Source organism: Pygocentrus nattereri, chromosome 18, assembly GCF_015220715.1.
Source record: "Pygocentrus nattereri isolate fPygNat1 chromosome 18, fPygNat1.pri, whole genome shotgun sequence".
Taxonomy (NCBI): Eukaryota; Metazoa; Chordata; class Actinopteri; order Characiformes; family Serrasalmidae; genus Pygocentrus; species Pygocentrus nattereri.
The window spans coordinates 25,235,522-25,262,274 of NC_051228.1; the positions used below are offsets into that span (position 1 = coordinate 25,235,522).

At 40.0% G+C, this 26,753-nt stretch overlaps 2 protein-coding genes across 6 annotated transcripts in view; one reads left to right on the plus strand and one right to left on the minus strand.

Moving 5' to 3' along the window:
- On the minus strand, positions 1 to 10,524 carry LOC108428852 (coiled-coil domain-containing protein 17-like). 3 transcript variants are annotated; one of them, XM_037547262.1, is made up of 14 exons: positions 10,291 to 10,524; positions 9,099 to 9,189; positions 8,445 to 8,570; positions 8,212 to 8,314; positions 7,556 to 7,721; positions 6,577 to 6,690; positions 6,304 to 6,449; positions 4,568 to 4,702; positions 4,346 to 4,482; positions 3,544 to 3,629; positions 2,823 to 3,038; positions 2,021 to 2,243; positions 1,622 to 1,732; positions 1 to 671 (listed from the first exon to the last, which is right to left on the minus strand). In XM_037547262.1, the coding sequence occupies exons 2-14, from the start codon at positions 9,099 to 9,101 to the stop codon at positions 528 to 530; spliced, it is 1,710 nt and encodes a 569-aa protein (XP_037403159.1). In that variant the 5' UTR covers positions 9,102 to 9,189; positions 10,291 to 10,524; the 3' UTR covers positions 1 to 527. The 3 variants fall into 3 exon arrangements, with proteins under 3 accessions (XP_037403159.1, XP_017555687.1, XP_017555686.1); XM_017700198.2 differs by lacking the exon at positions 10,291 to 10,524 and having other exon boundaries at positions 2,823 to 2,984; positions 9,099 to 10,053; XM_017700197.2 differs by lacking the exon at positions 10,291 to 10,524 and having other exon boundaries at positions 9,099 to 10,053.
- smad2 (SMAD family member 2) overlaps positions 10,207 to 26,753 on the plus strand; it is a 22,165-nt gene continuing 5,618 nt past the window's right edge. Inside the window, exons 1-10 of one of the 3 annotated variants that reach the window (XM_017700221.2) lie at positions 10,207 to 10,238; positions 10,520 to 10,623; positions 13,044 to 13,495; positions 20,494 to 20,583; positions 21,249 to 21,442; positions 21,741 to 21,875; positions 22,088 to 22,162; positions 22,975 to 23,028; positions 23,188 to 23,400; positions 26,225 to 26,362. In XM_017700221.2, coding sequence (XP_017555710.1) covers positions 13,257 to 13,495; positions 20,494 to 20,583; positions 21,249 to 21,442; positions 21,741 to 21,875; positions 22,088 to 22,162; positions 22,975 to 23,028; positions 23,188 to 23,400; positions 26,225 to 26,362 — 1,138 coding nt within the window. In that variant the 5' untranslated portion in view covers positions 10,207 to 10,238; positions 10,520 to 10,623; positions 13,044 to 13,256. The remainder of the gene's footprint in view (positions 10,239 to 10,519; positions 10,624 to 13,043; positions 13,496 to 20,493; positions 20,584 to 21,248; positions 21,443 to 21,740; positions 21,876 to 22,087; positions 22,163 to 22,974; positions 23,029 to 23,187; positions 23,401 to 26,224; positions 26,363 to 26,753) is intronic. The other 2 variants (XM_017700222.2, XM_017700223.2) reach the window with 2 other exon arrangements.

Below are 26,753 nucleotides of genomic sequence, written 5' to 3' on the forward strand. Positions count from 1 at the left end.
TCATTTTTAATGAGGAAATGTTTAATGAATGCTAAGGTAAACACAATATAAACGTAATAAACTACATGAGACACAGAGCTTGAAACTATATATACATACATACACATAAATAAATCACATGTTGTGGGTGCATACATTCTGTTTTCTCATCAAACCATCAGTGATGTCATTATAAGTTATTTTTATGATTAGCATAAATCATTTAGAGGGAAAAAAATTAAACAAAAGAGTTTAAGGACAAATTGGTGTCCCAATATATGAGCTCTTTAAATTTTAGGTGCATATACGACTGCAATTATGCAGAAAGTAGACCTAGAGTACCTTTATTTAAAGGTAGCAAGTAGAAACGGTGCTTTCATTTGATTATATGTTATGTAATGTCACTTTTGAGCCATCAAAAATGCATGCTTTAAAAGTCATTAAATTTACAGTAATTACTGCACACAAGACAGGGATCTCTTTTATAATAAATGATGAGCGAAATGCCGCTGTGCTTCCTTTGATTTGCAGACAAAAGGTCCTGTTGGTCACTCAGGGTTATCAAACAGTCCTGTTGAAGGTGGGTCCAGGCTCTGGGTGCAGGGTGGTATATAAACCTGAGCACTTTGAACAGCTGGAGTTTGGACAGGTTCATGAGAGTCCTGCCTGGAGAAGTGGTGCCTTGCAGTTGTCTGCATATGAGAAGAGGAAATACCCAGTTAAGGAACACTATGAATTTAGAACATCTTATGAATGACCCTGCTGATTAGTTCAATATAAAGCCTCACTGGGACCATCATAAAAGCTGCCCACATCATATTCATAGAGAGGATAATGTATGCAAGAACCAGTCACGAAGCTACAAAACATATCATTCCTTTCATTCCTTTGTTTTTGCCACTGTAGTTTGAAGTGAATGAACCCCTCATGTACTTACAGTGAAATAAGATAATAGTAATATATAGTACGATTTACAGTGTTTTACATCTTCTTAACGGCGCTCTTGTGAAAGGAATGAAAATGAGGCGGACAATGAACGAAAGCTAGCAAGGTCCAGTTAGCATGATCTCACCACTGTTTGCAAACATCTTCCCGCTAACCTTCATTTATCGTGAGTATCATCAACACAGCAGGCTGAAGTTTCTGTTTAAGCTAACACCAATGGGAGAATACTGTTACTCTCAAAGCAAAAATTGCATCTGTGGTACTCTTTCTGGGCATGAAACCAAACTGCTGCTCACTGATCTGAACCTCTCGCCTTAGCCTTGCTTCAACAACTCTTTCCCATACCTTCATGGTGTGGCTCATCAACTTTATACCTCTGTAGTTACTGCAGCTCTGCACATCACCCTTGTTCTTAAAAATGGGGACCAGTACACTGCTTCTCCACTCATCAGGCATCCTCTCACTCTCCAGGATTTTGTTAAACAACCTGGTTAAAAAGTCCACTGCCTTCTCTCCTAAACATCTCCACAGGTATGTCATCTGGACCAACTGCCTTTCCATTCTTCATCCTTTTTTTTCTTAACACATTCCATATAGAAATAAGCAGATAACAAGACTGAAATAGTAGATACAGCTAAAAATATGAACATACTAAGCCAAACTAATAGAACAGTTGATTGAAATTTCAGATGCATACCACAGGAAAATATCTGTAGATGCCTGCAGTGTAAATGCTGATTGGAACAGCGCTCTGAATCTCTGCATCTCTTGCATTCACAATCCTCAGGTACAGATCTGCGTTGTCCAGCTAGAGTAAAGAGCACATTAATTTATGTATGATGCATCACCAGTCAATGCTGAAAATCAAACGATTACAAAATACTTAAATTATGCCTCTAATGTTAAACAAATATGAAATATGGGCATAAAAACAACTCAGATAAAGCATCTCAGATAACACCTCATGGTTCATTTGTCAAGGATGTGATATAAGGTGATGAACAACACAATACACTCTTATTCTGAGATACTGGATAAATATGGCCCAATAACACATTACCAGTGGTGAATTGATAGAAATTATGTTTGCATAAACCTGTGGAACAGTATTGACTTCTGCTGTTGTCATTGAGGGTTTGGCTGGAAGGATGCGAACAGGTATTTTCCATCTTCCACTAATGATGCGATTGTGATGGTCGAAGATATCCAGCTTCACCCAACCCCGTGGAGCTAGATGCGTAACTTCCTGTCCATAGATATCATATCCTCCCGAGGCCTGCACCTGCATCACTAGAGAGGCCGATGGAGCAGGCTGGACCCTAAGTGAGGTAGAACATCGTAGTCAGACATAATTTGTACACAAATTATATTTTAATTTTACTTTTGGTTGATTGCCCTAGTTACATCCCTTTGAAATTACTTTTGCTTTTTATAAAACATAGATTTAAATAGTGCAAACTCAACATCAACAGGTGTGTTTAGAGGTTTGATTCAAAATGTCATGTTTTCTGAGAACAACAAGAAATTATAAAATAATGAATAAATATGAGGCATTCTGGATAATGAATTCTGGATAATGACAAGCACTTTTGTAAGTCGCTCTGGATAAGAGCGTCTGCTAAATGCCATAAATGTAAATGTAAATGGATAACATTGTAACTTTATTCTTAACGTTAAACAGTTTAATATTAATGGTGATATTAATATTAAACTCAATTTTAGAATCACCTACAGCTCTAGTCATCAGTTAATTTCTTAAAGTTTCCTACTATTTAAAACGTAGTTCCTAGTACTTTAAAACTCATTTTATACCTTATATGCACCCAAAGAAATTTTATATTATTGAAACCATTCATTCCAGACCATTGAATAGTAGTGTACTTGCTGTTTACACTTACTCTGGGACCGCTTGCTTGGAGGCGAGGACTGCTTTTTGTCCTTGATTGTATCGAGAAGGGTGTGTGGATAAGATGAAGGGCTCACAGTAAACTGGGGGCAACACAGAAGGACTCCCCAGACACTGCTCTCCACTGTATAACCCCACCATTAAGCGACACACTCTGTATGATGGACATAAGCCTAAGAGGAAATCATAAAACACCACGAAACCTGCCCTGCAACAGCAAAACACAAGAGATAAAGTGGATTCTTCCATGTTCGTGCCTAGGATTAGCATCACTAAATACTGGGTTGCTGATTCATTTAATCACAAATTACTAGTTTGGTGAAAACAAATTCATAGTTCCCTTTACCAGAAATGTAGCTGGTCAAACAAGACATGTTCAGTGTCTGAAATTTTCTTCTTTGGTTCTGAAGTGGAGCTACAGTGCCAGTATAACTAACAAATAAAGGAAGCTTTTACCCAACAATTAGGGTTGTATGTTGTGCATGCATAAAATATATTTTTCTCAAACTGTGTTGATATTTTATGTAAAAGTTACTGTGTATGACAAAAATGGACAAAAGTACTGACAAAACTGTATAAGCTTCCATTATCCTCTTAGCTCTACTGCAAACTAAAGACACAAGCATGTCTTTGCTAATGGGCTACATTTGGGGTAGGGGACATATATGGATACGCGATTTTTTGCCGGTTCTTTTATTGAACAAAATACAAACATTGGGTCATAAGGAGCAGGACTTAAGCCCTCTGATACATCCATGGAGTATTTGGTGTAGGGTGGTGTCTGTAATCTGGGTTCCTCCTAAGAAGATCAGAAGAATAGTGGCAGTAGTATGACATGAGAAAATGCACAAATATTGAAGTCCTATATGCAAATTATGTAGAATCCTATCTTAAAGATACAATTTTGGTTTAAATTTGTTCAACTTTGTTCTCATGCATAGCTAAAAGTATATTTTTTCCTATTCTAACAATATCCAGTTTCCATTTTGTCCCACTTAAACACATTTCAAAGATAAATTATTTCATGTTATTTCAAATTATCTCATAAGCCTTTGTTATTCCATATATATATATATATATATATATATATATATATATATATATACACACACATGCTTACACACACATATGTTTTATTCAAATACCCACTTATGTAAACAAACTACATGCATCTACATATGCACATATTTAAATAACCTCCCTCACCATCCCACAGTGCCTCCCTCATGCGAGTCTCTGATCTGAGGGCAACACTGAACATGGTTTAAAGCAATGTGCGTTCAATAATTTAGGCATACAGTTTGCATAATGCTAAACGTAATTTTGCAATACTGGTGACAATAAGCTTCAATTGCTAGCTACATTAGCATCATAGCTTTAATGCAAAACTAAAGAAACAAACTTCAGACACCAAACATGCTTTGGCTGATTAACTTAATTTGGAGTAAGCAAATTAAACTGTGTAAGCTTGATTTTTCAAACTGTATATCTATACTGACCAAAATCCATACTGACCAAAGGAGGAAAAGTCGTTAGGGTTGGTTCCACCTTCCTGCTCCTAATCATCTTCCTCAGATGATTAATCTCAATCTCATTTTTCAACAGGTCAATGTCCATCTTCATACTCCTCATCTCCTGTTCACTAGGTTGATCTAAGGAAAACAAAGTCAAAGCTCCTGTTTCACCCAGGACTGCTGCAGGCAGGATTATGCAGCTTTTAAAGGGCTCAGATCTTACAGTCTGGAGTTTTTCTGGTCATTGCAGATCTTCTCTTTCTTAACTGCAGTCTCCTGATTTCCTCCTCCAAGTGCTGATTTTTGATCTCAGTGGAGATGAGCTCTCTGAAGAAATCTTTCTTATTGTCCTTTGGCTCTGTGTTACAGAGAGCACATAAAAATGTTTATCGCAAACAAAATGTACAATATTGTAAAACTGTTTTAATTGTAAAGTTTTAGTTGTTTAGTAGTTATATATATATGCACACAACCCCAATTCCAATGAAGATGAAAACAGAATACAATGATTTGCAAAGCCTTTTCAACTTATATTCACTACAAAGACTAGATATTTAAATGTTCAAATGGATAAACTTTATTGTTTTTTGCAAATATTCACTCATTTTGAATTTGATGCCTGTAACACGTTCCAAAGAAGTTGGGACAGGAGCATGTTTACCACTGTGTTACATCACCTTTCCTCTTAACAACACTCAATAAGCGTTTGGGAACTGAGGACACTAATTGTTGAAGCTTTGTAAATGGAATTCTTTTTCAATGGGAGACAGGTCTGGACTGCCGGCAGGCCAGTCTAGTACCTGCACTCTTTTACTACAAAGCCACGCTGTTGTAACACGTGCAGAATGTGGCTTGACATTGTCTTGCTGAAATAAGCAGGGACGTCCCTGAAAAAGACGTTGCTTGGATGGCAGCATATGTTGCTCCAAAACCTGTATGGACCTTTCAGCATTAATGGAGCCTTCACAGATGTGCATATTACCCATGCCATGGGCACTAACACACCCCCATAACATCAGAGATGCTGGCTTTTGAACTTTGTGCTGATAACAATCGGGACAATCCTTTTGGCCCGGAGGACACGACGTCCATGATTTCCAAAAACAATTTGAAATGTGGACTCATCAGACCACAGGACACTTTTCCACTTTGCGTCAGTCCATCTCAGATGAGCTCGGGCGGTGTTTCTAGGTGTTGTTTATATATGGCTTTTGCTTTGTATGGCAGAGTTTTAACTTGCACTTGCAGATGGAGCGACGAACTGTGTTCACTGACAATGGTTTTCTGAAGTGTTCCTGAGCCCATGTGGTAATATCTGTTACTGAATGATGTCGGTTTTTAATGCAGTGCTGCCTGAGGGATCGAAGGCCACAGGCATTCAATGTTGGTTTTCTGCCTTGCTGCTTACTTGCAGAGATTTCTCCAGATTCTCTTAATCTTTTGATGATATTATGGACTGTAGATGATGAAATCCCTAAATTCCTTGCAATTGCACATTAAGAAACGTTGTTCTTAAACTGTTGGACTATTTGCTCACACAGTTGTTCACAAAGTGGTGAACCTCACCCCATCCTTGCTTGTGAGCCTTTCAGGGATGCTCCCTTTATACCCAATCATGACACTCACCTTTTTCCAATTAACCTATTCACCTGTGGAATGTTTTTTTGAGCATTCCTCAACTTTCCCAGTCTTTTGTTGCCCCTGTCCCAACTTCTTTGGAACGTGTTGCAGGCATCAAATTCAAAATGAGTGAATATTTGCAAAAAACAATAAAGTTTATCCATTTGAACATTAAATATCTTGTCTTTGTAGTGTATTCAATTGATTTTATTCCATTTTAGTGGTCTATTTGTCATAAAATGTTCACACATTGCAAAGGACAGCTGGCGTTCAAACAGTGGAAAAAATAAAAAGAGTTATGAGGTTTTTCTATGACTTGGCCCTTGGTTATGAATGTACTTGGCCCATGTTTTGTTCTCTCAGTGTGATAGGTCTTGGGGAAAGGCAGAATTTCCACATTGAGGGCTTCATTTAACAAGTCCTGCAGCTGAGCCAATATGTGAGGATCCTTCCCACCGTTCTGGAGATAGGAGAGACGGAGAGTGCTGCGGAAGAGATTATCAGATTGCAGGGATCCATTTAGATAAAGCTCTGTTTTATTTCATGATTCAGGCCAAAGCAATGAATCCGAAATATGAATTTATCAGTGATCCTCAAATGCATATGCATTACCTGATTTCTGAGGAAAGGACTCCGCCCCCATAAACAGGCACATAGGTTTGTGTTACTTCCTCTCTAGTCTCAGGTATGAGCAGGTGTGGGTTGCTGCTTTGGAGAGTGTCTCGCCTATGACATAAGGTGTGGGACATGTTATTCACAGAAGTTTAAAGCAGCATTGAGTTTGAGGATTTGGAGACCTCTGTGGTGGAAATATAGAGCTGCAAGGGAAAAGGTTTTTGTAAAGTTAGCTGTGCTGAATAATCCACAGATGATTAATCTGGAAGCATTAGGAGTCCGGCCCAGAAAGTATGTGCTCGATAGTTGGGCACTTTTGAACCTAAGATTGTTACATCAGCACGTAAATACATACAACCATGCAAAAATAACCATCAAATTGAGCACTTTGAATTTTTTAACTAGGATTTTAGGCTTGCAGCAAACAAAAGATACTAGTTTTCCTCTATTGACTCAGTAATGCTACTTCTTTTAAAAAAAAAAAACATTTTATATAATACGGCTTTTAAAAATGCTCGAACCTTGAGCCCTGCTGATGACATCCCATATAAAGAAAAATAATGCACGACTACCCTTATTAACACATGGAAATGACTAAGTAAGATGTGGGAATGAGATTATTAAATTGTGGTCACAACTTAATAAAGCTTAGGAACTTACTAACCTGTGGCCATGCATTAGAATCTTGTTCCCATGCCTTATTAAATTGTGGCCATGCATTAGGATCTCATTCCCATGACTTATTAAGTTATTTTACTTAATTATGTTGTTCTCATGCTTTACTACGTCATGATTTTTATTCATACAGGATGTCATCAAAATAATAAACACACGTTAGACTTGCTTTTACTTAATTCAGGTCTCTAGAATTAAAACAAACATACACATTAGAATTACTTTAGCAAGCCTTCTGGTCATCAATGCATAAACATTTAAGAAGGCAAATTGTAAAAAATTAAAGGAAATTCTTTCAAACCCTTTAGAGGTAACTGCCGTAGGTTCAGTGGGATCGTGCTGTAGGTGATCTATGAGGGACTCCAGTAGCGTGGTGTTCCTCTTCTCTTGCTCTTTCAGCTCTAAGAGCATTTTCTCTAGTTGAGCCACTTTCCTGTTTTGAACTATGAGCTCCTGCTGATTAATCTCTGCAATCAGTAAAGAAATAAATTGCTGTTGTTGGATCAAAACCTCGTATCTCAAAAACTTTACAGGAGAAGGAAAAATATTTCTTTGCTTTTAATGTAAGTCAGTGGAACCAGACAAATAATTACAGTAATTTCCAAGTAATTTTTTGTCATTTCTTTTGGTCCATTTATCATGACATGTACATACTGTGTAAAGGGCAACAACAAAAATGGAGATACAAGGTTTTCTCTGGACAAAAGTTGTTGGCAGTTATAAAAAACACAGCTTTCTCTGGTAGTGTAGCTCATACTACACCCAATATACATATGCTTTTCATTTTTGGGATTACAATTTAACAATGCATAAGCCAAACAGACCTGATTTTAAAGTAATATTCTGTTAAATGTAATAGTTTTCCTCTTTTTTAGTTGTATGACATTGTTCTGTCCAACTGCATAAAACATTTCAGTTATATTTAGGTCTAAACATGTCGACTTAATGCATTATTACCTCTTCTTTGCTTGTTCCATTTTTTGCTGTCACTCGATTGTGGTGCCTGACGCTTAGGAATCTCAAACAGATCTTGAATTTGTGGATGTGTTCTGTCTGCTGTCTGTGCAAATTTATTTACACAACTCTTTATCAAATGAACTGAAATCACTGCAATTTAGGCATGTGGAGGCAATCACAATAAAAGGGGAGGCCATAAAACATTTGTGGGGCTGTTTATGCGTGTTTCTTACTGGTTCGCTGTTGCGTTTTCGTAGCTCGTGCTGAGTTGTTGTGTCTAAGTTCTGCTGGCTCCTTTGGGTTCCTTTATTATTCCTTTCCTGCTGATGTTTCCTTCGCAATTCCCTGATCCTCTCACCCTGTAGGAAGCTTTTGCAGTTATTATTTCAGAATAACAGCTGACAAAAAACATGTCAAAAATGCATTTATATTCCTCATATGCAAGTTATACTAAACCTACGTTAAACACATGAATGAAATACATTAAACACCATAACATTTATTATTTCTTTGACGTGAACAATTTATATCATATAAATCCTGTTAGAATTAAATCTTTTTACAATAACTGTAAAACTATAAAAAGAACATTTTCCTTTCCTTATACAGTTGCCATTTTGGAGATACAAGGTTTTGGTGTTCTGACAGCTACGCTACTCTACTCTACTCTACTCTACTCTACTCTACTCTACTCTACTCTACTTCTAAGTGCAGCCCAAAGGCCAAGGCATGGCTTTCTTTCCTTTCTTTAAAATGTTATCCATCATAGTCAAAACATAATGCCAAATATCTACCCTCACAGAAAGCAATGCATATCAACATCTTCCACAATACTTCCAGTGTAGTTATCACACCCAACCAGCACGACACATTTCAAAGAACAGTACCATGGTTTGAGTAAAATCAGACTCCTGTGTCTGATGATCAGCATCCCCAATACAGAACCTCTCCTTATGCTTCGCAAGAAAATGCGATGATCTGAAAGACATATTACATGTAGAACAAACTAATGAATCCATTAAGCTCTAAGTAACTCCGTTTTGTAAGCAGAAAAGCTGGCGTGAAAAGTCAATCTAGGCGCTTTGTGTACGGAGCTGCTCTTGACAACCACGACACAGAACAAACGCCCCCTGGAGGACGCGCGCGAAATAAACTGTTTAGCGTTCCCATTGCACTATAGTTTCAACGTAATTTACAGTTAAATGATTTTGTTGTCTTTTACGATTTCCTATAAATAAAATACCATCTGTAGCGACACTTTTCAATCTCGAAAGCCGATACACACATTCCTGCAGAGGTTCACTGACATCACTGGGGCTTACTAAAATGTTCGGTGTAGGCTACTAGAAGATAGATGTGAAAATTTGAAGAAGACTGCAATGCACATTAAGATGAAAAACATTTAAACATAGTTCACTGGGGGCTTTCTCTTTATTGTAAGAGTAATCGCATGGTACATTGAAAGCACCGAGCACAGGCCACATCACGAGTTGCTTGCAGCCCTATTTATTTCTTCTTTGTTGAATGGCGGAGGAATACGCTCGTTGTTTTTTGATGGAGCTGTAACCCAGTTTGCAGCTTCTTTCCTCCGTTCAGCTCTGTTTGTGAAGTGAACAGACGGACGGCCGCGTCGGCGAACCACAGCCTGCGCCCTGGAATCCGAACGTCACCGAACGAGTGATGAGTCGGAACGACCAATACAAATCGCGCTCCGTTTTGCATAATTAATACTGGCGATGATCGACGTCGAACTTAAACCAATAGAGGAGGGTCGTAGGCGCATGGGCTCTTCGTTTAGACCAATAGAAACGCGAGGGCGGGACATACCGCTTTCCGTGCGTTAAGTTAGGTTGTCCTCATGAGAGAGGCCGCCGTCGTCTGCTGTTGTAATTTGGCCACAGAGGGAAAGAAAATACAGTTTAAATCGATTTTTAGACACTCAAGAATAGACATAAAACTCGGGTTTGGCCGTGGAGTGTATATATATGTTTTTGCGTCTGCATAAAACCCGACCACTCATTGTTCAGGTGAGTTTTTCCCCCCCGAAAATGTAAACTGAATCGTGAACACGTCTCTAACCTGTTTATTTTTCTGTCAAACAAAGTGGCGAAGGCTGCGAGCTTAACTTAGCGGTTTTTCGGGCTCCGGCATCGTCACGAAAACGCACGAACACACCTCCTTCATCGCTAAAAAACTACCACAGCTCCCTCATTCACTTCGTTTACAAAAACCCCTTAAAATGCTCTTGTGTTTTTAATCGGGGCCGGTTCCAGCTGTATTCAAGCTCCGGGTTTGTTCTCGTTTGTAGCCGCTAGCATCAGCCCTCTCTCTCGCTCCGGGGACTCGGTCGGTCGGACGACGCTTTCATGCAGCCATCCAACTCCTCCATCTCCATCAGTCTGTCTGCTTGAGGTAAGTGCAGTATCTACAATCCTTTTTAAATCAGGGAATGGATATTTAACTCTTTTTGCATCAAGCTAGCGATTGCTAACGCTGCTTCGGCATTAGCCTGGACGAGGCTGAAGTCAGCTTCTTATTCGAATTTTCCCGTTCCACCTTAAACGGTGCAGCGCTCATTATTATAAAGCCTGGGGCTCAAGAATGTAACTGCTGCACCATTTAAGGTGGAACGGGAAAATTCGAACAAGAAGCTGGCGGATAGGAAGCCAACTTCAGCTTCGTTTAAGCATGGCCTATTGGGTATAATTTTTCGCTACCCCGCTACCGGTTTGTGGGTTTTGATTTGCTGTCTAATCGAGTGTAGAAGTTTGAGATGGGCTTTTAATCGTTAAGCTTGGTGTACTTTTGGCATTACCTAGCATTATTTACATGTCTGCTGTTTAGCTGCATCTGTCTTATGCTGCATGTCTCCTACACAAGTCAGTTTTGTGTAAAGATGCTCGTGCAATAATCGGTATAGACCGTTATAATTGAAAGGTTAGTCGTTGAACCAAATGCCATCACCAGACCTTCCCACACGCTCCACTCTCCAAACGCAGCATAAAGAGATTAATTAGGCACTAGGCTCTCCAAGACGAGCCATTAGCTCCACGGACTTAGTCCTGAAACAGTTGTATTAGAGGTTTTTAATGCTGAAATTTGGCTCGCTGCAATGCTCACATGCACGTGTCCTGCTTTCCACGACTCTTATGAAGTGTATGTGGTACCCCACCAACTGCTTGAAGTAGAATTCCAGCTATTGTATTGTATCTATGTATTGTCTAATTTTCTATAATTTAATCGTTGAGATGTAAACAGAATTATTCGGAGTGATTGGATGTGAAATGGCGTCTTGCAGAACAATTTGTCGACTCAGGTTGCTTTACAGTAGTGGTGATGGGAACCAGGTGTCATGATGCCTACAATGCAAATATACGTTAGCCATTTAATTTACCAACCAAAACCACCAGTAAACCACCACTTTTTTTGTTTTGTTGAAAAATGGTAAAATAGTGGTCAGTCTGAAAATAAGTTTTCTTTAGGGAGTGTTTTGCCTTGCAGCATCATGCATGCATGTCTTTGCCATCACACTTTATAAAAGTATATGGTTGAGGCCATAATGTTATTTCAGAGACATTATAAACACCTCAGGCAACATACTTGGAACTATATTGTGCTGTAACTATGAGGGAGCTTTAAGGCATTGGACATTTCAGATGCCTGGTTCCTATCACCACTACTGTGAGCAGTTCAGACTCAGTTTCTCAAGAAAGCATTTCACATCAAACTGCTCTGAATAACATTGTTTACGTGTTAATGAACAATTAATTATAAAGAGAATTTTGAGAAATTCTGCTTTAAAATATGGTCACTGGTTTCCACTTATGCCTGCTCATCAACTAGTGAAGTGTTTTAGCTTCTAAGCTTCTAATTCTTGAATGTGTGTGTTTTAGGGATGGAAGACAGCAGTAATTCGAATGCTGATGCTTTGTTATTTTCGTTTATATCCACTAATTTTTCCATTTATTTGGTCTCCAGCAATGTTTTTGCTGGTCATTTGGAAAGCATTCTTTCTTCATTGTGGCTCGTTTCCGCTATGATAAATAAGCTTATGGCAGCAAGGCTCTCTCTGGGAATTGGCCATTTTGTAAAGCTAATGCAGCAGCCCTGGATTCCTAATGTTTACTTCCACTTCCTCATGTTCACAATCACCATTTAACAGGCAGTGAGGTCAGAGGACATCACTGTCACTGCTGCCTGCAACAAGAAAGGCTGATCTTATCTAATGGCATGGTGTGTCTCCTTCTTGAGTGGAACCAATTTTAAAATTATACTGGGAAATGAAAAGGCTTGCATGCATGCATTCCCTCTCCATGAATCAAATGTTGAACTTTTGGCTTGCATTATCTGTAATCTGCTCTGTGGTCAGGCTTGTGCCCCCAAGAAACCCTGCTTCTCGTTCTTTAGAGAAAATACTGCTGCACTGCTTCATTAGTTCACTTGCAGCTCTTTTAACTAACCCTTTTAATGTATTGTTCATAAGAAATGTGGCTTTGCTGCAGTTGCTCTGGCTTAAAGCAAATCTAGTAATTGACAGAAATCATAGACCACTTGAACTAATTATTTTGCTGTTGCCTGCAGGATACCGTTAACCAAGTTAGTTTTGCTCCTCAGTTTGTTGAGGTTGCCTTAAATGAACCTAATAACCCTTTTTGTTTTATTTGTCTTTGCAATGCATGTGAATTGGTAGCAGTAGTGTTCTTGGCATCTAGGTTGCAGGGGTGTGCCTCGGGGTGTGGGAACAGTATGGAGGTTCTCCTCTAATCCCCTTTGAGCCTGTGTTTTGCACGGTCTGTCATCAGACTTTTTGATTTCTGTTTTTCTTCACTCAGGTAACCCCTCGCCCCCTCCCTTCCCTGTTCCATCTCCTAAGCGCCTCTTCCCGCCCCCTACCCCTCCCCCCCCACTAACGCTCCCACAGAACCCTAGCCCAGCGGCCCTCTTCCTAAATCCCTGTTAGGAAAGCAAGTTTCTCGCCTCCTTCTGCATCTGTAACCTACCTGTCCAGGAGGGGGCTGACCAAACACTTGCTTGAAATCCCAACGATGTCGTCCATCTTACCGTTCACCCCTCCGGTGGTGAAGCGCCTGCTGGGTTGGAAGAAATCTGCCAGTGGCTCGGTTGGAGCGGGTGGGGGCGGAGAGCAGAACGGCCAGGAGGAGAAATGGTGCGAGAAGGCTGTGAAGAGCTTGGTGAAGAAGTTGAAGAAGACAGGCCAGCTGGACGAGCTGGAGAAAGCAATCACCACACAGAGCAACAACACCAAGTGTGTGACCATTCCCAGGTACGCCAAAGTCAATGAGAACGCCATCTCCACGTAAACACACACCTTTTCATGCCTTCACACACCTTTTCAAGCCTTGCTTTCTTCCCCTGCTGTCATGCAGTTTGCTTGCTCATAGCTATCAAAAAATTATCCCCCTATGCTTTGAAAAGGTAATTCAGAAGTTTTAATTGGACATGTATTCAATCCCAACTGGCGTATTAATATTGCCTTACTTTTTAATTAAATACTGAGGGTGCACCTACCACATTGCCATTGCTTTATTTTGTTTCTTTGTATTGTGTCTGTACAACCCATCCACGCTGTATTCAGTTCAAGTCTGTCAGTTTGACTTTACTTCTCCTTGTACCTTTCCCATTTCACCTTATCTGCACTCTGAGGTTATCATGTTGAGTTTTCTAACCTATCTAGAGTGGAAGGCTGTAATCTGAGAGTGTTTAGACACAACACATTTGAATCCTTGTGTTTTACCAAAAAAAGCACATTATCAGTGTTTGAGCTAATTAAAAGAAACATTCCGTTCTTGGCATCTTGTGTCAATTAGGCATTACTGACATATCACACATTAATATTCATTAGAGATGCATGGTAATCTTGGTGATAAGTCAAGATTAGCTGAAAATTGCTTAAAAGATTGACAGGCATCGGGCAGATGTTTGCATTTGGCTGATGTTTCAGACCAGTAATTACTTAATGGACTCCGGAAAAGCAGAATGTTTAGGCGACGCTGAACTACTGTTGTTAAATTATTTATTTATTTTTTTATTATTAAATAGTTTGTGCCTTTTTGAGACCCATGATCGTTTTTCTTCACTTATCGCTGAGTTTAAACTGCAATCCAGTAAGCGATCAATAGCTGGGTTTTTATTCTAACATTATTTAATTTGAAGTGAATTCACAAAAAAGCAAGTTAAAGAACAGTTTTAACAGCCCTCTGTTAATTGTACATGGCTGTAACCCTAACAGTGTGGAGTTGGTGAGTGGGCTCAAGGGCATTGGCCCATTCAGTGAGGGCTGAAGCTGCTGTCCTGCTTTGTCACCCACTTAATCTGTAGGAATGTCCATAACATCAAAAGTGCTCTGATCATTCCTGTTATGTCAACACTTATTACAAAAATCTGTTTCCATCACAGACTTTCGCATTTCACTTTTATTGATAAACGTTTCACCTCATTGTTTTTTAATCTCTGGCTTTTCCATCCAGTTTTTTCCTCCGATTAAAACATTTTTTTTTTTACTCAATCTTTTTCACGAAATAGGTGGATGGGAAAACCCACAAGTTAAGTTTAGGTTTCTTTGAAAAAATAGAAACACGTATAAGTTTTTAATTTGTGCTCAACTTACGAATTATAAGCTTAACTTGCATATGAGATCATGAAATTTGTCAGAAAGGAGAAAAAGCCAAAATCTTAGGCGGTTCATACGTGAGCTGGAGTTTACAAAGGTACCTTTAGTGCTGGAGCCTATCCCAGCAGTCTTTGGGCGAAAGGCAGGATACACCCTGGACAGGTCGCCAGTCCATCGCAGGGCAGACATAATCCATTGAAATTTATTTAAGTTGTACTGACTCCACACACCCCGTCTCGTCTCCAGGCATTTTATTTTATTGCTCTGTTTTAAAACATTAGTTTATAAAAAGATGCAAATGTCTACTTTTCCACTAGGAAAAACTTATTTAAGGTACACAACTGGACCTTAAAACCACTGTTGCACCTTTGAAGGTACACTTACATTGTTTGTACCTTGATGAACGAATCATGTACCTGCATAGTACCTTTATTTCTAACAGTGTACAATACTTCGTAGGTCAGTCATCTTTAAGATTTTAGTTACCCTATACAGCAAAGACGACCCATGTCAGCTGATTGGGGTGCTTTAAACTCGTCAAACTTGGGAACTCATTCACCTTCTTTCTTCCCTTGAGAGCTTGTCTAGAGAGATTTCACAGGGTGGGAAAATTTACTGCCAGTGTGGATTTTTTTCTGCTCTAATCAGTCTGCTAACCTTGGAGATTGGTGGGAATGGCTGAAGACATCACTGTCTGTGCTAGTTCTCCTGTTTTGTAATAACTATCTCAAATGCCTCCCAATACAGACTGACCCCTTAGTCTTTATTACTATTTTCCGTTTTACACATGCTTATGGTCCTGAAAATAATAATTTTTTTTTTTGTGTGTATAGGTGCTTTTACTAAATTAAAGTTTCATATTTTGAAATTGTGTTGCTTAAGAACAAGAGGATTTAATTTAAATGTTTGTATGAGTGAGAAAAAAATATGGACATCTCTAGCAAGACATTGGTGGAAAGAAATATTCTCTCCCCCACTCCCCACCAGCAGACCTATTACCTTTTGTGGATGAATGCACCTACTGTTGGTTACCACACTGTTAACCAGATTTCACTTTAGGGTTTTGAAATGAGCACTCAAGCCTGAATAGTTTGATTAATGGTCTTGAGTCTAGTATGTGCTGAATGCTGATTTTCAGCTATTTGTGGATGGTAAATGTTTAAATTCTCTTGCTTAATCTTATTCAGATATTATTCATGAAATAGATGGGGAAGTTTGCCATTATAACCGTCTTAAACTAATTTTAATAACAAGTATGGTGATGGATAAGCAAATTTTCCCCTGATAAATTTGAGGACCCATTTTATTGATTTTTTATTTTTTTTTTTTTCTTTTCTTATTTGGATAATCTATCTCAATGTCAGCTGCAGCTGCTTCCCATTTGTTTCATTAGTCGTTTGAAACTTGGGCAATTGGTGGGATTTTGCTCACATGTAGTCTGCTAAACGCTTGCACGCAAGTGTTGAATCACAGACGTGTGTGCTTATTCACTGTTTTTGTTTGTTCTGTTTTAAGGAAAACAAACCCTTATCTGTGATAATGTAACTTCCGGTTGAAGCTCCTGGCAGCCCCTGCTATCAGGCCAGGTCCCTTTGAGAAGAAGCACTGATAGGGTATCTGCAGACATGCCTTCAGCGAGTGCAGAGAGTTAAAGAGCATTTTTTCCATCAACTCTCCTAGTGAGAGTGATGAGGTTGCATTTCTAAAGCTTATTGATTGTAACATTAGCACTCCATTGTCTGGCTGACTCTGTGTGGTGGTATTAAGACCCCGTTTTCATCCACTTTGATAAATCCCCTGAGAAAGGAGACTGTATGTGCACGTATAATTCCATCAATTGCTTATGAAGGAGGGCATAACGGTCTCCAGGTCAGTATTTACGTAGAGCAGATGACATTATCTTCTAAGCAGACAGGATATCACATCAGTCCTCTAATGGGGGGGTTAAGCAATGATGACAAAAACCAGAATACTGACAAAGGAAACTATTTTTTTCCCTAAGGATAGCTATTTTGATATTGATTAAGTAGAAATATGAAGAAAAAATAGTAAATTTTTATTGATCTCAAATATAAATGTATTGGCCAAACCATAAGAGAGATTTTTCATGTTGAACTTTTGCTCAACTTAAACTAATTGTTAATACCACTGCTTGTAGAATAGCTTATTGTACAAGAATTATGTACATATTTGAAGGAAAGCTGGCTTTTCTCTAAATGTTGCTGTGTTTAGGTTATCACAGCTTTGCACATAAGCATTCGGCATTTAACTTTTAGCCCCCAAACCCCATTGTTATTTATCATGGAACAAAGAGCACTATACATTAGAGACCCTCGCTGAAATGATGGGTTTACACCTACCTCTTACAGGATTATGGAAATGACAACTTGGCGTGCGTTCAGAGGACGCAACCTGAGGAGGAGACGCATCAGCCGCATTGCTCATTTTTCAGCCATCATAATTCTTAGATTATAGGCTGAGGACATATGGTTCTCTCTGATGCAGTGGTCTGCCCCTCTACTTTAATCTCTTCTGGGATCAGTTTTGAGACTTGGCATTGAGTTGGAGAAGTGGAGCGCTAACAAAATGTTTTCTGCTTAAAATAACTTGTAGTTTTTTGTAAATAGTTATCCTATCTAGAGAGGAGCAATTGAATTAAAGTCATCTTCTTTAGGTTTTATCCTGACTGTTATAAGCATGCAGAGATTGTTTTGGAGTTGCTTTGGCCTCTTGAGACAATAGGCAGCTAGCAGATGGGTTCTTAGTGGTTGAGAGGGGTTGGGGTCTCTTGCACTCCAGGGAACTGGGGCTAATTCCCAGAAAATGTGTGTCACAAGTCTGGAAATTGGACGTTCATTGATACTGTTGGTACAGTAGGCTTAAGTGCTCAGTTCAACCTTAAGTATGCAGTGCTACAGCTGTTTTGTTAAGACTTAAGCGGTTCTAAAAATGGCATGTTTGGAGTAGAACAGTGTATTGCATAGATTTGGGTGACTACAAATAAAGAACACGCATTCTTGTTAGCACAAACCTTTTAATACTATAAATATTTTTTTCAGATGTGGGTAGTCCACGTTCAAAGTAGAAAAGAGAGATGGTGATATAAGCTGCGTCATTTTAAGCAGCTCTGTGTATGAAGTAAATCGCTTTTGTCATGATGGTCATCGTTGATTATACTGGAATAAGGGAATGAGCATATTTGAAATATCAAATAATGATTGGTCTCTTGGTTCGGAAGAGTGATTTTGTTAATGTAAAGTTTGTATTCTGCTTAGCAACTCTGTGTATTCGAGGAGATTGTTGAGAAATCTTTCAACTACTGTGATGTTGAAACTAAGCCCCCTTTCCCTAACACAGCTCATTTCAGTTAATGTGAACGTGGGTAGTTTCACTTCTTTGCTGGACTTTATTTTTGATTTTGCCCTTTGCCTCATTTTTTTTTTCATTGCCATGCAAACACCAGCACTGTGATAAAACATTGTAAGCATACAAACATTTGTTTTGGGTACAGTGATTGAAAAAAGACTCATGAAGGAAGAAGCATTCTTTTATTGAGTGTACAATTTCTTTTGGTTTTTATGTAGTTTATTTGCTGCTAATGCCTGCTACTACAGCGCTCAATGATGTGCTCTTTGATCACTGCTTATTGTTCAGAAAGATCGTGGGCTGGGTTTGGCCAGATTTTTATTCCTCAATGACCTGCCTGTGAGGAATAAAATTACCCATCAATTTATCAAGCTTTTCCCTGCCACATCATAAAAAGTTAATATTGTGAAGGAGAGGGACACATTGTATCCAAAGCAGAGTATCATTCAATATCTCGGGTAACGCCACTGCATGAGCGTCACCCTCATTACTCTTTCACTTTCAGTAGTATTGGATTTAATACTCAAAGTTTGTGGTAATAACCAAGTAATAGTAACCAATTAATTTTTCACTTAAACTCTTCTTAGACCCCCCCCTCTATTGGCTTTAGATTCCAGAAGGTAATTTCCTAAACACAAGTTATGTATTCTAATCGATTAAAGTTTAAGATAGAAAGCACCACTGGTCGTCATTCTGCCCCCTAATATAAGGCCTCAGTAGTGATGAAAGGAAAGACATTGAAACATTATCACTGCTGGCAGTATGTTTGGGGCCAAATCCCCTTTTATTATTGTCTCACCCAAAATAACTGCACTGTACTTTCACTATTAAAATCCTTATTAATAAATAAGCCAAAAAACCTGAAATGTGACATTTGAAGTTCTGTTTTTGAAAATGACAACTTAGAATTTCAGTTTAACCAACCTCCTTTTCTGCCATGTCAAATTTCTGTTTCGTTCCACCCGTTTGTTTTAGAGGGCTTATTGATTACTGTGGGAGCTCACTGATGGGTGGCACTAACAAAAAAAAGGGGGGGAAATCAGAGTCAGAAAAAAACCTCAGAAAAATTAAGCATGATCGCATCTCAGCCACGGCAAAGAGCTACACATGCCAAAACCGCATTTTCGCTACACACACCGCGTAACATTTGATTTCAGCATTCAGTCCAACACCAGTCATTTGACTTTGCGTTGTCCTCTAACTTGATGTCATTTAAGCAACAGTTAGCTACAACAAAACCTGTGCTGGGATGTAGCACATTTGACCTGCTTTCTCCCAAACACTACAGATCAGGTTCGGTTTCAGCTTACTGCCACTCCACTTTTACAGACTCAAACGTCTTTCGTCTTTCCTCCATTCAGTGGTTGCTCGCTTGCGCACACTCTTATTTTGATCATTAAATTATCTAAACTTCTGTCAGTGTATTAGTAAACCAGGATCATGAAAACATTTGGGGTGACAAAGCTTTTGGCATGCTAGCAAAGCTAATGCTAACCAGTTCCTCCTAGTTAGCAGCACTGTTTAACATTTTAGCAATTGTTCGATAGATAGCTTGAAATTTATTGAATGATTGTTTGAAAATCGTGAACTGGGTTTACTTGAATCAAATTTAAAAAGCGTTATGAGTGCCACATTTCTCATCTCTGTAGAATGCTAGGAACAGAATAGAGATGTGCAGAAAATACTTGAAGACGTTTGCTTTTACTAACTACACCATGTCGTTTTTTTCAACTTGATATGCTTGAAATCAATGAATTACTTTTCTAGATATACAGGAATGATGTCTTAAACTTTTTCAAAGGTTGCCCAAGGTGTTGCAAATGTCTAACAAATTTTGAATGAAAATGTAGTATTTTTAGAAAGAGATCATACTGTTTTCGACTCATTCATGTCCTGTGCTGCATGTTTAAATGTTAAACTGTCTAATCCAACCCGCCATGAAAACTCTTAATGTTTCCTCAACTCACTTTAATTCCATTGTAATGTAGTGGCTGAACGGTAACACACTGTAATTATTGAAGTACATTTGTCAGTTTTTTTCCCTCATCTCATTGTCGTATTGTGGTTCGTCCATTTGAGTGGCTTCTTTTATTTGAGGTGAACTGCATTGCAGCCTCCAGACGCAGAACATCTCCAATAAAAGAAATAACACCTTTTATATCCCACCATTGTACATCATCTTGGTATTTTTGAATGAATCATGCCCCATGTTTATCATTTTTTGTTTGTTTGTGTTTTTTGTTTGTTTTTTTTCTTTTTGTTTTCTTTTACTTTTCTGTGCACAGCAATTGCTCTGAAATTTGGGGACTGAGTACACCAAATACGATAGAACAGTGGGATACCTCAGGCGTATACAGCTACCCTGACCAAACCAGGTGACTATCCTCTCCTGTCATTGTGCTGCACTCACCCGTGCCGTGGGATCCGGTCCACGCAGGTTCGGAGAGAGAGCGCAGATGCCTTCCTGTTCTCTTCCTCCAGGGGCTGTGTATTTCACTTTAATTTTTCAGGCCTTTCTTAGTGAAATTAATCTAAGTGAAGGATTAAAATTTGAGATCTTATTTAAAATGCTAAAAATTAGCTGAGTTAAACTTGTTTAGTTTATTGTTTAGCACGTTTTTCTTATTCATACACTCTCATCCTCTTAGGGACAAGCTTAACGGTAGTTATTTATTTGTACTTGTACTATTAAAAATTACTCTTTTGGTACTTGACAGGCTTGTTTTAGGTCTCAACCAGATCTCTTCCCTCTCTCCATCCATGTTCTTCTTCCTCTGACCATTTGGCACGTTCCCTCTACTCCTCTGTTTTCTTTCTATCTCTGTTTTTCCCCCTCTCTCTCTATCTCTCTCTATCTCTCTCTATCTCTCTCTATCTCTCTCTATCTCTCTCTATCTCTATCTATCTCTCTCTCTCTCTCTCTCTCTCTCTCTCTCTCTCTCTCTCTCTCTCTCTCTCTCTATCTCTCTATCTCTCTATCTCTCTCTCTCTCTCTATCCCTCTATCTCTGTCTTTCGTCTCCTGTGTGTGCCCGTGCCAGATCCCTGGACGGCCGTCTGCAGGTGTCTCACCGTAAGGGGCTGCCTCATGTCATCTACTGTCGGCTGTGGCGATGGCCGGACCTACACAGCCACCACGAGCTACGCGCCATCGACACCTGCGAGTACGCCTTCAACCTCAAAAAGGACGAGGTGTGCGTCAACCCCTACCACTACCAGCGGGTGGAGACACCAGGTGCAGCAAAGCATGCTTTAAATATGTTAGATAGCTTCAAAGAACCAGTTACGATTCACAGTTCAAAAGAGTGTTGCACTAGTCAGGCTCCTGAATTTTAAAGGCTTTACCTTGTACATCTAAAGTTTGGGGATGAACATATACAGGAACCTAAACCTGCTTAGCTTTTAATGGCAATGTGTGGAAAATGCAACATGTAAACATTTGTGCAGCATTTTCCAAAAGCAATTGTTCTATTATTGTAACGGTTTCTCTGATTCTTACCTAATGCATTGGTTTTGAATGCTTGCTTTTGTAGTCCTTCCTCCTGTCCTAGTGCCAAGACACACGGAGATTCTGACTGAGCTGCCTCCTCTGGATGACTACACCCATAACATTCCTGAAAACACCAACTTTCCTGCTGGGATTGAACCCCCTAACAACTACATACCAGGTACCCAGCATGCATTTTTTTTTCCTATGGTATCTTTAACTGAAATCGTGTATATACACGAAACGTGTCCTCATCCCACATCTCATCACATCCGTTTGTATATTAGCTGGTTACAGAGGAACTGCAGCATGAATTGTTGTCTTTCATGCCAATGTGCATATGCAAAATGTGGTAAGCGTGTATTTTGTGTGGTGTTTTTGGTCCATCCACAGAGACTCCTCCACCAGGCTACATCAGTGAGGATGGAGAGACCAGTGACCAGCAGTTGAATCAAAGTATGGACACAGGTACATTCCCACAGTGTCTTTAACACTACATGGGAATGGCTCTCTGTGTGTGGGTGTGTGTGTGGGTGTGTGTGTGGGTGTGTGTGTGGGTGTGTGTGTGGGTGTGTGTGTGGGTGTGTGTGTGGGTGTGTGTGTGTGGGTGTGTGTGTGTGGGTGTGTGTGTGGGTGTGTGTGTGGGTGTGTGTGTGGGTGTGTGTGTGGGTGTGTGTGTGGGTGTGTGTGTGTGGGTGTGTGTGTGGGTGGGTGTGTGTGTGGGTGGGTGTGTGTGTGGGTGGGTGGGTGGGTGTGTGTGTGGGTGGGTGTGTGTGTGGGTGGGTGTGTGTGTGGGTGGGTGTGTGTGTGGGTGGGTGTGTGTGTGGGTGGGTGTGTGTGTGGGTGGGTGTGTGGGTGGGTGTGTGTGGGTGGGTGTGTGGGGGTGTGTGTGGGGGTGTGTGTGGGGGTGTGTGTGGGGGTGTGTGTGGGGGTGTGTGTGGGGGTGTGTGTGGGGGTGTGTGTGGGGGTGTGTGGGTGGGTGGGTGTGTGGGTGGGTGTGTGGGTGGGTGGGTGTGTGTGGGTGTGTGTCTTTTAGCCAGTAAAGCATTTCATGCTCTTACTGTGATGGCCTTATTCAGCTTTTGCTAAACTCTGATGTTTAATATTTACATTATAGTACTTAAAAATAAACATTTGTGCCCAATAAAGTCAAATAGGATTGAAAGTAGAAAGGAAGTGTGGGCTTATTTTTATCCCTGTGGTTCTTTGGAGTGTAGGCGCTCAGTTTGTCTTGGAATGTGTTGAAGTGTTAAAAATACATTTTCTGTTTTCTTGGCCAGGCTCTCCTGCAGAACTGTCGCCGAGCACGCTCTCACCCGTCAATCATGGCATGGGTAAGGGCAACCTGTTACATCATCTTCCTGAACCCACGCTGCTTTCAGTGCTCTGCTCAGATTTAGCAGTATGCATTATGAATGATCAGAAATCAGTTTTGAGCTTAAGCATAACTTTATTACATAACTTGAGACCTGTATGTCTTATCTTTATTGTAGATCTGCAGCCGGTGACCTATTCAGAACCTGCCTTCTGGTGCTCCATAGCCTATTATGAGTTGAACCAGCGGGTGGGGGAGACATTCCATGCCTCACAGCCCTCCCTCACCGTGGACGGCTTCACAGACCCCTCCAACTCGGAGCGTTTCTGTCTGGGACTCCTGTCCAACGTCAACCGCAATGCCACTGTGGAGATGACCCGCAGACACATAGGTATACACTTGGGCCTGTATGGCTGTTGTTGTTGTTGTTGTTGTTGTTGTTGTTATATGTTTTATTTGTTTGTTTATTTATTTTTAAATTATTGAACCAAATACAGATTTAAAGGAGCTAAAAATTCAGACTGGCCAATATTGTTTTGTGGTCAAAAAAAGATTTCAGTAGTCTTATGTGGCCAAACGTGTGAGGACACCCCTCTTAATTATTGGGTTCAGGTGTTTCAGCCAAACTGCTAACAGGTGTATAAAATTAAGCACATAGCCATGCAGTCTCCATATACAAAGATTGGGTGTAGAATTGATCATACTGAAAAGCTCAGTGACTTTAAATATGGCACTATAAGGTGCTCTTATTGCTAGATCTGCCTTGGTCAAATGTGAGTGTGGCACAGTAGCATCTAGATGAATTAACAGCTCAGCCATGAAATGGTAGGCCACCCAATGGTAGAGTGGGGCCAGCAAGTGTATAAGCATGTAGCACGTGACAATGATCCGTCCCTGTTGCATCACTAACTACAGAGTTCCAGGCTGCCTCTGAAAGCAAAACTAGCACAAGAACTGTGCCTCGGGAGTGTAATCTTAACGTTGCAGCATACAAAGACATTTTAGACAACACTGTGGCAACAGTGGGAAAGCCCTGTATGTGTATGTGCCACTGCAAAAAGCAAGCTCCATAAAGACATGGTTTGACAAGCTTTGTATAGAGGAATGCAACTGTACAGTGCTTGCAGAGCCCTGACCTCAACCTTATTGAACACAGTCAGGATAATTGGGAATGTTGCTTGCAAGTCAGCCTTTCTCGTCCAGCATGAGTGCCTGACCTTACAAGTGCTCCAGGGCCAATTCCATATTAACGTTCCAAAACCCACAACCTTTATGTCAAACAAGCTCTTATAAATGCAGTTGTCTGATGTCCACATACATTTGATTAGATTGTGTGTGTTGTTAACTGTCATATTATTCTCACTTTTCTTTGGTGAGGTTTCTTAAGCTCATGAGTAATAATTCTGTCTTAATTCCTATTCAGACAGGATTAAACTTACATGGGGTCCTGCAGTGATTTCCTCTCTTACAGGTGCTTTTTGGTGCTTTCCTTGTTTTTATTGCCATCCAGGTTGACTCTATTGGTGTTTTTAAGCCCACCTCCTATTTTAAAAAAAAAAAAAAAAACTCACCAAACTCAGCAGTGCTCTGATCATTTTAGTTCTGTCCAGATATGCATCTCTGTGTTTTTCCAGGCAAATGTTGCCTCATGTTGGGGCAAAAAAAGATTTTTGATTGCTGCTTCTACTTGCCGAAACAACAGAAACTGGATGGTTTTGAAGATTAAATCAACCATAAACTTGAGTGGTGAAACATCAACCCCACCTGGGTATCATTATCAGGAGTATAAGAATCATTGTGCAAAGTTAGATTCTGCAAACTTGTAGCTGCCATTGTAATTGACCTATTAACAAGTATAAAGGGGCAATTGCAGTGGCAGCTACAGATATGAATCTTTGTCTTCAACTTTTCAAAAAAAAAAAGTTCTCTAGAAAAAATGACTTTGTCGCTCCATTTCTTAAAGAGCTGATGCTCAGTTCTGATTAAAATAAAACACAAACAAAAGAAACTCACCCTGTGGTAGTTTCATTGCCATGTGCATGTGAGATTTTTACAATTGAGGTGTTTTTTTAAAAAAAATTGAAAAAGGGGTGCAGATGGCTCCTGATCAAGTAATCCAATTTGAATGGGGCTTTAAGTAGCGTTGTAATGTGTAAGACGGATGTACGAAGATAGTTATCTTTATTGGCAGATAATTGATAAAAACCCAATAATTCCTATCGGACAAAACAGGTGTTCCAATTTCAGATATTTCAAAATAAGCTTTGGTATATTTATTGAATTCCAGAAAAGCAGAATGTTTAAGGCAGGGGTGTCCAACCTTATTCACAAAGGGCCAGTTTTCATTGCAAAAAAGCAGATCATCACCTGATCAGTAATTTAAAGTCTGATTGGGCTGAAATCAGGTGTGCTCTCTTTGTCTGGAATGAAAATCTGCACCTGCACTGGCCCTTTGTGGATAAAATTGGACACCCCTGGTTTAGGGGATTAGGGTATGCCACGCTCCTGGCTTAGAAACTGCATTTTATTAATTTTAGAGTTCATTCACCCATCCAGATCATTGACTTCAGGTGTTCCAATCACTTCCGTGGCCACAAGTGTATAAAACCAAGCACCTAGGCCTGCAGACTGCTTCTACAAACATTTGTGAATGAATGGGTTGCTCTCAGGAGCTCAGTGAATTCCAGGATGGTAATGTGATAAGATGCCACATGTGGCACAAGTCCAGTCGTGAAATTTCCTCACTACTAAATATTCCACGGTCAACTGTCAGTGGTATTATAGCAAAGTGGAAGCGATTGGGAGCGACAGCAACTCAGCCACAAAGTGGTAGGCCACGTAAAATAAAGAGCAGGGTCAGCAGATGCTGAGGCACATAGTGCACAGAGGTCACCAACTTTCTGTAGTCAATCACTACAGACCTCCAAACCTTCAGATTAGCTCAAGAACAGTTTGTAGAGAACTTCATGATATATGTTTCCAAGTCCAAGCAGCTGCATTTAAGCCTTAAATCACCAAGCACGTTGCAAAGCGTCGAATGCAGTGGTGTAAAGCGTTGCCACTGGACTCTAGAGCAGTGGAGACGTTGGGCCTTTCACACAGATTACGCAAACAGGATCAGTAAAAGTGCTGTTACCAAGGAGAAATGGTTCCATCCCAGTAAAGGAAAGAAATGGACTGATGTGTTGCAATGCTGTTGTTGTTGATGTGTGCAGGCCGAGGAGTCAGGCTGTATTACATTGGCGGAGAAGTGTTTGCTGAGTGTCTTAGTGACAGTGCCATCTTTGTTCAAAGCCCCAACTGTAACCAGAGGTATGGCTGGCACCCTGCGACCGTCTGCAAAATCCCCCCAGGTAAGCTGCGTGTGCCCATCCAGCCATGGTTTTATTTAGAGACTTTTCCTTCCTCTCAGCGCTACTCAACCTGGGCTTGTGTGTGGCTGTTGGTTTAAACAAGCTAATGTGAATAACACGATTAACATTCTGTCAATCAAGTTTTCTTGCCCTGATCTTTTAGTCTGACAGTTACTTTAAAATATTATTTAGCATGTTCATAGCGTGACTCTTTACTTTTGACCAACATGTGAAGTAGCCTATTCCTTTCTCTCCACATTGTATTACTGCTAATATAAGTGTTACTGCTTGAGCTGGACACTTTAAATGTGTTACAGAAGATGGCTAGGTTAACAGTGGCATTATAGATATTACAAGTGCCTGCTGGGCTATTTTTGTTTTTCATTTTATA

Excerpts from the sequence above, each read along its gene's own strand:
- LOC108428852 (XM_017700197.2), bottom strand. The coding sequence starts at position 9,230 with ATGGATTCATTAGTTTGTTCTACATGTAATATGTCTTTCAGATCATCG. Across the intron at positions 4,483-4,567 it reads GACCAGAAAAACTCCAGACT|ATCAACCTAGTGAACAGGAG; the intron begins GTAAGATCTGAG and ends TGTTTTCCTTAG. Across the intron at positions 3,039-3,543 it reads CCTGCTCCTTATGACCCAAT|GGCAGGTTTCGTGGTGTTTT; the intron begins GTTTGTATTTTG and ends TTGCTGTTGCAG.